This window comes from Athene noctua, chromosome 7, assembly GCF_965140245.1.
Source record: "Athene noctua chromosome 7, bAthNoc1.hap1.1, whole genome shotgun sequence".
In the NCBI taxonomy this organism is placed as follows: domain Eukaryota; kingdom Metazoa; phylum Chordata; class Aves; order Strigiformes; family Strigidae; genus Athene; species Athene noctua.
This window is the reverse complement of record NC_134043.1, coordinates 26428641-26441665: the sequence shown is the minus strand read 5'-3', so window position 1 is coordinate 26441665 and position 13025 is coordinate 26428641. Positions and strand designations below refer to the sequence as shown.

The 13025-nt window shown below is 34.9% G+C and overlaps 1 protein-coding gene across 6 annotated transcripts in view; it reads left to right on the top strand.

The window, feature by feature from the left end:
* Positions 1-13025, top strand: part of CCDC141 (coiled-coil domain containing 141) — a 90766-nt gene that overhangs the window by 64318 nt on the left and 13423 nt on the right. For 2 of the 6 annotated variants that reach the window (XM_074910705.1, XM_074910703.1), the window contains 6 exons: positions 1121-1315; positions 2900-3083; positions 4281-4390; positions 7000-7107; positions 7738-7821; positions 11685-12571. In XM_074910705.1, coding sequence (XP_074766806.1) covers positions 1121-1315; positions 2900-3083; positions 4281-4390; positions 7000-7107; positions 7738-7821; positions 11685-12571 — 1568 coding nt within the window. Of the gene's footprint in view, positions 1-1120; positions 1316-2899; positions 3084-4280; positions 4391-6999; positions 7108-7737; positions 7822-11684; positions 12572-13025 lie in introns of those variants that run through there. The other 4 variants (XM_074910707.1, XM_074910706.1, XM_074910704.1 and 1 more) reach the window with 4 other exon arrangements.

Below are 13025 nucleotides of genomic sequence, written 5' to 3'. Positions count from 1 at the left end.
CAGAATAAAAAGTGAGGTGGTGTGGTTTTTTTCTTAAACAGAATTTCCTGCATTTCAGTTTGGATCCGTTGCCTCTTGTCTTTTCACCAGACACCACTGAGAAGATTCTGACTCTGTTTTCTTTGCTCCCACCTATCATTTTTTTATACACATTGGTAAGATCTGCCTTGAGCCTTCTCTTTGCCAGGCTGAAAATTCCCAGCTCTCTCTGTCCTTGTATAACACATGGTCAGTCACTCAGTCATCTTTGTGACCCCTTTCTGCATATGCTCCAGTATGTTCAGGTATTTCTTGTACTGGGGAGCCTGAAGTGGTCACAGGACTCCAGATTTAGCTAGTGTTACATAGAAGGGAGCAATTAATTACTTCTGACCTGCTGGCAACACTCTTCCTACCAGTGTATATTCTTAAAAGTGTATATGTGGACAGCTTAAGAAATACTTTGCTATTTTAAACTGTTCTCTTCCTTTCCAAACAAAAATCAAGGACCTATCTTTTTGCATCACTTATAAAACAGTGAGCACAATGAAGTCTTGATCAACTGTCAAGACCAGTATTCCCAGGATATAAAATATATAAATGTACGTATACCATTTTATCACAAAATTTACATGTCATGTTTGTACCAGACATCATAAAGTACTAGTGTGAATACTTCCCCTTGGTCTTTGGGATTATGCTAGATTGTCACTGATGTTGCTTACATCAGATTCTTAAGCAAATTTGTTAATGTTCTAGGACATAAATAACTGTGATGCTTAAATTGACTTGTATCTAGTCAAAGACTCCAAAGGCTGAGTAGTATTTTTTCCTTTGCATATTCAATGAAAGCTACTTTGTTCAAGATCCCATGTTTTATTACTAGATGTTTGTTTATTTTTAAACTGAAAAATGTAACTCAATTCCACCTTTAATAAATATAATCTATGTTGAATTTAATCAGCATGGTACAGGCTCTCCAGTTTCCTTTGATTTTTGAAAAAGCAACTTGTATTTTTTAAAACACAGGACAAGAAGTAGGTTTGTGTGCTTTTTCCACACTTTTATTTATTTACTTTTTATTTCTAAAAATAGAAACATTTTTATTGCAGTATTTAACAATGCTACATCTTTTAAACAGATTCTTAAAAAGAAGATGCATAATTTAGAGAAGAAAGTCATTGGCTCTGTAGCAAATGAACCTAATGCTAAAGTTGGAGTCCTCTTGGAGTCAGTCAGTGACTTACAAAAACAGCTGAATGACTTTAACAGAGTTGTGGAGGATTACAAACAAAATCTGGATCTCGTGGAGCATCTGCAACAGATGATGGAAGAGGTACTAGTAAACCTGAAATCCCCACTGTGGCTGTAATAATGATCCAGGACTAGGATAAATAAAAGGCTTATAACTACTTCAGGCAAAATCTGTGGCTTCCAAAGTAGTAGATGGGTAAAAATCTGTATTTTCTTCTGTTTCTTTTCTTTGTAACTTTGTGGAGAAAAGAGGGGGGCAAAAGTATGCAACACGACCATATTCTTGCACCGCTGTGCATACAACTGGGGTATTCACCCCCATATGACTTTCATAGTGATTCAGCATGTCTGTGATCATGCTTATGAGCTCATTTTCTCTAACTATAGTCTGTGGCAACACAGAAAGGGCCACAAGGCCCTCTGTGATAGCTGTCAAACCACAAGAGACAGGTCATCACAGTACCCACTTTGTTAGTTGTTAGGAAGAGCTGTCTGTGTGGTATGTAGTTCTGGAACTGAAATGTAAAATACTCAGTTACTTAAAAGCAGCTTTTTTTTTTTTAAAAAAAAAAAAAAGTCTTAATTGTTAAGTGTATGCATATTTTTTTCTTCTGAACTGCAGTCTAAGTCTTTTTGGAGGCTTCTGTAACTTTATTTTAAGGTGTCTGAGAACTGCCTCATGCATTGCCTTTTTTTAAAAGAAAAAAAGTTTAATAGTATTTTCCTTCTTGCCACATTGTGTTGGTGCATCTGCTGTGATGCAAGCACATTCCTGTCATCACTATTTATTTTTAGAAACAATACTGTTCATCTCTCCAAAGTGATCTAAATGCATGACAAATTCCCTTAATCATGGATCACAATAGTAAAGTTCTGTTTAAAAGATGTTTTCATTGTCCAGTGACCTGATCAATGTTTCATTTCATATATCATTAGAAAAGCAATTTGTTAGCATTTGTGCATTTACAATTTTAAACTTCTCTCTTACTTTGAGGGGAATAAATTATTTCCTAGAGCTAAAACTCAAGATTGGATTTTTTTACTCAGTTTTACTCAACAGTTTTCTTTCAGTGAATAGGCAGTCTCTTAAATACTGACTTTAATGGCAGTTTAAAATGGTGATTATCAACTGCTTGCTGTAATGATGCAAAAAGATGATACCGAGTGAACACCAGGTTCTATCCTCCTCTGAGTATTGTTAACCAAAAATGTTTATTAAGGGTATGTTCTAAAGCCCATTCTTGCCAGTAGAAAGATGCCAAGCAACTTTAATGGCTGCTGAGACCAAAACACCTGTTTGGTAGTAGACTAATTCTAAACAACCTTGCTGCCCTTACAGAGGTAGAACTGTGGCCAAGATACAAAGTGTGAAATAAGTCAGTTGATATAAAAGGTGGAAAGAACTCAGAAATAAAACATATGTTCACAGAACCATTAGCTGATAACCTCACCATGCTTGTAAGGTGAGCGTGGATCTAGTGTTGAAAGAAAATTTAACAGCTATTAATATTTGAAGCAGCATTGGTAATGAACAGATTAAAACCAGAAAATTTAAGACATACTGTATTCCACTGATTATAGAAAGTCTAAGAATAGTCTGGTCTATTCTACAAAAGCTTGAACTGCTGATAATAATTCATTATAATGCAGTATTTTTATGTCTCAGTGTCAATTTTGGTTTGAAGATGTGAGTGCAACAGTTGTTAGAGTTAGCAAATATTCTGCAGAATGCAAAACAAGAGAAGCAATAGAGACTCTCTACAAGCAATTCAAGAAGTTTATTGAGCCTGCAGTGCCTCAACAAGAAGAAAAAATCCAACAGATTGCAGATCTTGCAAAACAGTTATATGGTGAGGAACTGTCTGGTAATGTACTGGGGGGGAAAAAAATACAGTTTAGGACAGAAGGAAGCAGATTCCTAGATTTATTCATTTCAGAAGAAAATCCCATGAAGTTTAAATGTTGTTTTAAAGTATTGACTAGAAGAGATGAAGGATTTCAGAACAAATATTTTAAAAATAAAAGCATTAAAGTATTCAACAGTCTGGTGGTTACTCGGTTCTCTGTGTACAGCCTGAGTTCACCTTGAAATCAAAAGTGTGAATGTCCTTGTAATATTTGAGCTTGGAATTAAGACTTCATAGCTTATGCTATCTCCTAATAGGCAAGCCTTTGAAGTCAAAGTATATTACAGTGATATACCTCAGTGCTGAGTTATTTTTTTACATTAACACTGTGAATAACTAGTGCCAACTTTCTTAAGCATTTTAGCAGCAAAAAATGTTGATTGTTAAGTAAATACTGTATGTGCAATTGTATTGATTTGGAATGTTATTGACCAGTAAGAATGAAGGTCAACTAACTTCCGATTTTGCTTTTTTTTTCTCCCACTTGTAATATTTATATACTTGCTGAAGTTATTTTATCCGAAGATAAGGTGACCATCCAAATGTGCCAGGGTATGCTGTAGCCTATCAATTCAAGTAGTAAATCTGAAAAAACTTCCACAGGGTCAAACTATGCTTTTAAATTCCTCTAATTTAGTGTTGTAAGGACTATTTAAAGAGCACAGATTATTTTTTCCTCTTCTTTTTTTTTTTTTTTTAAACTTTTTCAATATTTTAAACATTCCTGTCTGTAGGAAAGAAGCTGACAGAACAGATTCTTGATACCAGCTGTTAGGAACATTGGGAGAAAGAAGCTGCTTCGTGCTTTTAAAGTCATTACATTGGAGAAAGCTTCTTCATCCTGCCTTTGCTTTGTATTTCTCATAATGGGGACCTAAGTGCCTCCTAGCTGTATAATAAGGCAACTAGTTTAGGAGACACTTTAGGAGGTTAGCATCTTTTAAAGTAGTATCACTCACCAGGTAGAAGTAGCTTTGTTCAAGGAGAAGCCTAGCAGAAGACCTACAATGACAATCACAGAACTCCTTCAGCAAAACAAAACAAAGAAACATAATTATTGTAGTATCTTGGGGTTACAAAGTATGCTGTTATTCATCTGCTTGAGCCAATCTGTTCTGCTTTCGTGTTTTACCTTTGTAGGTACTGAAGAAGGAAAGAAGTATGTTGAAAAAACCAGTTTAAAGTATAAAGAAATCATTAATTCTGTTGATGAGTTGTGTAGATCTCTGAGTGAACTTAAGGAGATTAAGGTATTTTATTTTTTTTATCTGGAGAATGCATTGCATCTGTATCAATTTACCAGGCTTAGTATTTGAAATAGTACATTTAACTGAGGATCATCTATGGTAGTATGAAACATTCCTTAGTTGTTCACTTTTCCACTACCTTAGGTAATGATCATAATGAATCAATGCAGTGCTACTTGTTTGTGCACTAAATATTCCTCCTAAATTTCTTTTTCTTGACTTTTTTTCAGGACTGCTACTGCTTTCAACTAACCTTAAAGGGAAGATGTCACAATTTCTTTGAGTATCTAGACAAATACTTTTTTTCATATTTGTTCTTCCTTTGGTACTGTAGTATAGGTAACCGTTAGATTTATAAAATGCCAAACAACCTATATTGGTTCCCTATTGGAAAAATCATTCCAGAATCCAAGTTGTGTTAAAACCAAAGTAATTTAAATTAGAAAAACATGGTGTATAACATAAATATTAAAGAGAGCAATGACATCTTTTAGGTCTATATTCTGATAAGCTTCTATAAGTGTAATTAAGTATAAGGTATCAACTGAGGAGGAATTATGTAACACAGCTGAGAGGGCTAGATTTCTGTAATAAAGGCTCCATCTACTCCACCCCTTGCCTTTAAAGCAATACATCATAAATCTCCCACATGTAGCAATAGCTGATGGGTTAATTCTTCTGTGAAGTTGGAAGAGTTAAGATGCTTACATTTCCTGCTCTTGTTTATGTTGAATGTTGTTTCACTTTTCTTTGATGGAATTGTACTATAAAAACTGATGAACACTCAAATTATCCATTAATACACTTAAAAGCAGTAAGATATGTCAAAAATACAAATGAGTTCCAAAAATCATTAGGCGAATGGAAAGGCTTTGCCTTGCACTGTGACCGTAAAGAAACTTCAATGCAAATGCCAATTAGGTGTTTTAAAGTTCTCCTCCCAGTCCATGTGTTACATAAATGCTATTGTGTGCAGGACAGCAGCCCCAGGTTGTCTCAAAGCAGGGCTTGAACATTTGATCTTTTTTGCTAGCTCAACATAATATGGATCTTTTAAAGAGAAGTGGAATTTCAAAATGATTGTAATATTTTACTTTGATTTGCTAATTGTAAAGTTTTCTTTCTTTAACAGAGTTGTTTGGAGAGTTTTTTTTTCACACCCAACCATCATAAACTATTTACTGATTACTTTAACCTTTAGATAATTCTTTGAAAAAAGGCAGTCAAAAGGAATATTATAAATTAATTTTCTGCAATAGAGAGTAGTTCTGCAACTTCTTTCAAATGAAAGTTGTGATTTTTCTTAATAATATATAGTACTCTGAGATTTCAAATAGTACTCTGAGATTTTCAACTCATATTCTTATTGAACTTATCCAGAATATCTCAATGTCTGTGTCTTATGAAGAATAAATCTTTCAGAAAATTATCTACACAAATAGGTGCCATGAGTATGGAATGCCATGAAAATTAATTCAGTTTCACATCCTGTAACTTTTAAAATGTAACAAATTAAGGAGAAATGTATTGCACAATCTTTCCTGATTTTATATGGCTGTTAAACTTCAAAAGAAAACAACTCCTGTATTTTTCAAGTGCAAAATAAGACTACTTCAGAAAAAAAATAGATTGAACAGACCACACAGAATTTTTCACTTGTTTGATTCTAGAATGGGAAATTTAATAATGCAGCATTTTGTTATAAGAATTTATGTAGAACTGTAACTTTTAGCTGGACAGCTAAAGATGTGAAATACACAATACTGTAACTATAAAACTTTTGGGTTTTCTTATGTTGTGCCACTGTGATGTTCTTTGAAATCTGTAGATTATTCCATGATAATTTTAAAGGATTTGTGAAGTCTTCATAAAATAAGTATGGTTGCCCAGATTTCTGTTATGGAAGTACTTTGTAACCGGTTGTGCAGTCTTTGAGGCTTAAGCTAGAAATAAGTATTAGCCAAAAAGAGTGGTAAAGTAGCTGATCTAAAGTACAGTTAACTACATTCAGAGTGGTAATGGACTGTTCAGATGGGAAGTTGAAGGAGGGAGGAAAACATGAACAAATACAAATTCTGCCTAGTTTTATGCTTAGAGCACATTCTCCCCTTTCTAACTTTTAGACAAATTTGAACATTCTAGCGACTCACAAATGTTTCTTTCCTCCCTAAAACTGTTTTCCTGAAATCCTGTTTTGTTTGGGGTTTTTTCCTGGTTTTGTTGTTTATCCTGTTTTTTTCCCTAATAGTGTCACTTTCTTAATCTTTTTTTTTTTTTTTTTTCTTATGCTGTGTACAAATTGGTTAATATTCCTCAGATTCTTGACTAACCACTCGAGTTCCTCAGTCTTTGGTGTCCTATACTTTCCCTGCTTCAGAAAAGATCCCCTCAGCTTTGAAAAATGTTGACTTTGCTTGTCCAGGAATGAATGATTCAGGTTATGCTGCATATTTTTTCCATAAACAAATTATACCTGTGCTGATGATAGCTTTCAGATAAGATTTCACTTTTTTTTTTTCTATTCTGTTGTGCAGAGCACAAGTCAGTGTATAGCTAACAATTGTTACCTTCCCTTGTGTATAAGCTTACTTGACTTTCTTCTAACATGGCAGAAAGTTGAGTTTTCTGAAGAGTTGGTTCCTGTTCAAAAAGAAGAAAAAAATGGTCAAGAAGCATGTGAGGCTATTACGAAAGACAAACCAGAGGAACAAAAGCAGCAGGTTTGTTAGATTTCCATTTTTTTTTTAAAACTAGAACTCTGCTTCTTAAAAGGCTTTGTGTACTGCTGGAAGGTTTCTTGTTTTTCAGTTGTGAAGCCTCTCTTAAGATGGGTGTTATCAGTATAGTTTGGTCATTTCATTTCAATATTTTTTTAGTTACCCCTTTGCCTTCTATCCAATCCAGATATTCTTCCCTATGAGTTTTAATTTTTGTAGGCTTCTTTTTACTTTCCTTATATATCTCTCTTACTTGCCTATATATCTCTTTTTCTTTACTAAAATAGTATTCTTGTCATGGTCTCTTACCAATTTTCCTTTGGTCTATTGCCCCATTCTTAATGTAGATGTCCTCTTTGTGATCTTTCTTCCTTTCTCAACAGAGAACATATTCTGCTCTCTCCTTTACAATAAGACTAAAGGGAATGTAGGAAGTAATATTCATATAGCCCTAATATTCATATAACCTTTAGAGATAAGCTGTGTAAGTATTTGATTTATAAGTAATATGCTATGAGAGAAGGCTCATAGCACAGAATTTGAACTAAGTAATGGTGGAAATTATGATTCTTTGTTGAATCATTAAGGTCTTCATCAGGAAGGAAAAGTGAGTTTTAAACATTTTTCTTCCAGATGGCATCAGGTAAATTCCTTACAAATTCAGAAGGCATTACTGAGAAGAGAAACAATACTCTGTTTCCTACCAACACTCAACAGGTATCTGCTGTTCATGTTGATTTTTTTTTTTTTTTAAAATCAAATTGATGGTCATTGTGTACTTTCAAAGGAATTTTACTCCTTAAATCATTGCCTTTGAGAAATGACACATATTGTTATAGATTGGTGGGCTTTGATTGTCTTCTCATTTACAGTATCACAAAAATGCAATGCAAAGCAAGAACAGAGTTGCTTCAGTTTTGCAACTGTGAATAACACGAAAGCAGTCACAGCAAAAACATGATGGAACACAGCTATGACTGTCAGCAGTTCAGTATGACATCATGTCACAGATAATCTGCTGTATACCACTATACATCAAATAAATAACAGAACTCAGCATCAAATAGTCGTCTTCACCCTCACCTTAAAACACTTAGGTTACATTTCAGATGCCAAAATTTCTTGCATCAGAGATCATAAATAAGTTCCAAAGTATGGGTTGCATGTTGGGGACAATGCACAAAAGGAAATTAGATAGTGAAAGACTGGGTATGCATTTAGAATTATATAAATCCTGCCAGGCAAGCATGTTTTATTCATGGATATTCAGTAAATGAATGTGAAAGGTTCCAATTAGTCAATGAGTAAATGTAGTCTTAGGAATACAGGCAGTACAGAACTAAACCTGTGTTTTATGAGATTAATTCCTTTAGTTTAAGAACATGTTGAAGTCTTGGAATCCTGGATGTAAATGCAAATAATTCACTATGTGAAATATTTTGGTAATTTGGAGTGAGTGGTAATATATCCAAGTCTTTAGAAAGGTAGGATACATTGGTAGTTGATCTAGAGCTCTAAAATTTCCATTTTGCAAGCTGATAACATAGACCAATACTACAAGACATTAAATTGTTTTGTAGAAATTCAACTAATATTAGCATTCCCTTCAGTTCAATACAGAATGTTCTGTTCATCTGCTGATGAGCCAAAATCGAGCCTAATTAATTTTGTTACCTCCATTCCAAGTCAATGGGAATTTCACCGTGGATTTGGAGCCCAGATTTCACTCAGAATTCTGTGACTGTTCCAAAGAGCCAACCTCAGGAGAATCACCTCACCCAGCAGATGTCCATAGACCTATTTCCTATTTTTCTAGGCCACAGTTGTATCAGTCCTTATCAGACTGTGTCTCAGCTGCCAAGGGGAGAAGTCAAGGGTATATGTGAAACAGCAAATAGTTGTGAAGTATGGCAACTGTGATGTCTCCACCCTTTTCATCACTCCATATTTCACTTAAAGAAGTAGCAGGTTCTTCTCACTTGAACTTTTCTGTCTTCCATTTCCATCCTTTCTGAGGGAAGACTTGACCCATCCCCAGCCCCTTGTCTAGTGGGCCAGAAGTCTCTAATTTTGTCTATGCTTCTGCAAGCTAGTTTTGCAGTATTCATTTGCTTCAGTATTAAATATAACCCTCTAAAAAGTGGCCTAGACCTTCTCATGGCACACTCATTCTCATGCTTCTTTGATCCCAGGTGGCACACCAGGGCTGAACATCTTCATGCTGCCAAAGCCTGAATGACAGCTTGCTCATTCACTGCCCACCTGTCATTCTTTTCCCCAGCATTTTCCCTGGGGTCATTTTCCAGCAATGTCTGAAATAACTGTTCAATTCTGTCACCTCCAGGTGAGGTGACCATGAAACTGACAGCACATCGCTGTGCTAGGATCCTAGATTAGACACTGGAAGATTCCTACATGGTCATGGACTTCTGTAGTGACCCAAATGTATGCCACTGTGTGTACATGGATGTAGACTCCTCGATAGACAGAATAAATCTGGGCCCTTGATTTCATTCAGACAGTAGAGACTGTCCATTCAGAAATTTTGACCTATGTTTTTTAAATATACCTGCTCAGAATGTAACATTCTAAAGAATTTTTCAACTTCTTAATATTTAATGAGATTTGGTTTATTAAATTTGTTAGTGCAGTTCAGACCAAAACAGACAGAATTTGCTACTGAAGTGCCTATTAAAGCTTCATTTGAGGAAGACTTACAAATTTGGTCAGGCTTAAAACTGAGTGTGTTACTTAGAACCTGTTAAGATTAAAACAGCTGGGTGACAGTCAAATTTGCAAAAACCTAGAAAAACATATTGTCTGAGTATACTGGAATTAATCCCTAAAAATAACAATATCTTAGAACATTTTATAATTAATTAGAGCCCAAATAAAAAAAAATAATATATGCAAAAGGAAGAAATAACTTAGTATAATATTTATTGTTTTCTGAGTAATTGTAAAGGGGAAAAATGGACACATTTCACCAAATTGAAAAGTCAATTATAATTTATCATGTTTATATCCATGATACATTTATACTTGAAAGATACTTTGGGGGTCAGACTTCATCAGAGAATACTTGAGGAAAACACATTTAATACCCAAACTTCATCTTACAACTGGTTGAATTATTTAGTAAAATAGACAATAAAATCCCAACTTTCTTCCAGCCATTCATTCATGGATATGGCATGAATCACATGGCTTTGAAATAACAAATAGTATAACTTAGAAAAACATCTATATTGAAGCTACTGTATCTACAGAACCAGGGCGCATGTGAGGTTCTAGTACTTCTTTTTACTTTTATTTTGTTAATTTTGTGCACTGATTATTAGGTTATATTTAGAGCAATAAAGCAAAAAGAAAGACAAAATGAATGTGCTACTGCACTTTTGTACTGGATACTTCCAAAGAAACCTCGTTTGGAAAGCAGTGACATCCAGTGTATCACCTAGTTGCTTTGAGAGAACACTTTATAGTTGATAGAACCATTGCTTAGTAGATTATATATTTTTGTATAGAACTCAATAATGAGAGAATATCATAAGAAAACATCATGAACACCTTTGCTGAGAGCCCTGGCACAAAAGAAATAGCCCTACATATGTGATTACACATTTATATAAAGATCAAGAGGCAGAGAAGTAATTAATAAATCAGATAATGTCTTTAATGCTTTGTGTTTAAAATTAATGCACTCATGCCAAATTCAATTTCTTTTGAAACATGATGAGAGGGATTTATCTTTTTTATTCTAGATCTGAGATAATATAAAAATAATTTTACACTGTTTTCTGGTAATTTTTGGACAAGAACCTGAAACAAACACCTGGCAAAAAATGAGGGAAATATAAAATGCTCAGAAAATATCATAAAGATATTGATTCTGTAACAGTTGAACATGACTGTTGACTCTCTCTAAGAATTACAGTCCAGTAACTTGGCTCTTAATATATTTTTATTGCTATGTAAATATGACCCATGTAGATGTAATTAGAATCACAGAATCAGAATCACAGAATCATTCAGGTTGGAAAAGGCCCTTGAGATCATCGAGTCCAACCATCAGCTCCACTCTACAAAGTTCTCCCCTACACCATATCCCCCAACATCTCATCTAAACGACCCTTAAATACATCCAAGGGTGTGACTTCACCACCTCCATGGGCAGACCTTGGGTTACCTTCTCCTCCACCTTCCCCTTGTAAATGCTCTTATAAACAGCACCTACAGGAAATCCACAGATAGTGACATTTGTTTATAGAAAGAGGTGCTTTTTATTGTTAATGTTATAATAAATTCTTATCTAAATTCTTATCTATAATTATAATAATATCTGCTAGAATCTATCCAAAGAGTTTGAAATTCCAGTTAGCTGCTGCAGAATTTTCTGATGAATAATCCTTTTCCATGTATTTTCTCCTGCTCCTTAGAATACATTAAGCTTAATTAGAAGAAATATTTTTGCTAGCTTCTGCATGAAAAGGGGATGTATAAAATTATAACTCATTCTCTGTCCCTGTTTTTTCTTTTTCTTCTTCTTTCCCTTCTCTTCTTTTTCCTCATAATTTAAGGAGAGGAATAAATTGGCTGATACTCCAATTATCTGTCCAGCTGGTGAGGATCTTGTTTCACAGGATACAGAGCTGTCATCTTCAGCCAAAGAGGATAGTTTACGGACGGAATTCCTGGCAGAAGAAATACCCTCCGGAGATGAATATGAGTGTATATCACCTGATGATATCTCTTTGCCACCACTTTCTGAGACACCAGAATCCACCCTCTTACATTCTGAAACAGAGCTAGAAGAGCAGTGTTGGTGTAGTTCTCATAGTCTGCATGTCAGTTCCTGTAGCTTGCAAACGCAGAAATCCACTAGTATTAAAAAAGTGATGGAAGCATCTGATCTCTTAACAAATTCTGCTTATGCTGATGCTACAAATAATAGAATGGAAAGCCCATCAGATCAGTTTGAGATGTTTTGTATCTCTTCAACAGATTCTGGTCCAAAAGTCAGAGCAGTATCTCCTTTGACTTGCAGCTTACAAGGAATATCTGAAGCTACTACTGCTTGCTGCACTATAAATGCCAAACCAGTATATAGTGTGATGAGTGAAATGTGCAAAACACATTTGCAACACCTTGAACTTCATAAAAGCATGGCAGAAACACAAGAACAATTGCATGACTTGAATAACTGTACTAAAACCCAGGACAGGCTGCATGCTTTGCTGGATGCATTCTCAGGTTTCGTGTTTCAATCAGATGCCACCAGAAGCTGTCCGAGGCAGATGGTCACCCGAGAAGAGATTAAAAGTTCATCAGAAAAGAACAGCGTGGCCAGCCTAACTGGACAGGCGCCTAACTTCTCCCAGCTTCTGTCTAACAAAACTGTCATGGAAGGTTCTCCAGTAACTTTGGAAGTAGAAGTAACGGGATTCCCAGAACCTACACTGACATGGTGGGTAGCTTATAATGAGAAATAGTAGATATACCTATTAGTAAGACACCTTGAATCACTTATAGCCAGATTAATTAATCTATAGACTAGAACAAATGCCTTGTATCCTTTCTACTCCACACTTCTGCATGATTCCCACCTTCAAAACTGCTTTTGACAATTAACTCACTTGAAATAATATCTCTGTACTTAATTTGATAAATAGTGAGGGCATTAAACTATTTCAAGCATATCCATTGTTTTCTAAGCAAACACATTATATAGATTTTATATTCTGGAATATGATATTCCACTTGTTGGATAATTTCTTCAAACAAATGCACACTCCAAATTTACTTTAAGTAAATTCATCTGCATTTTCTCAGGATCTTGGCGCTATATATGGATGGACAGGCACATACACGTGTGTGCACGCTAAAATGTTTATATAGCCACTACAAAGTCAGAGACACAC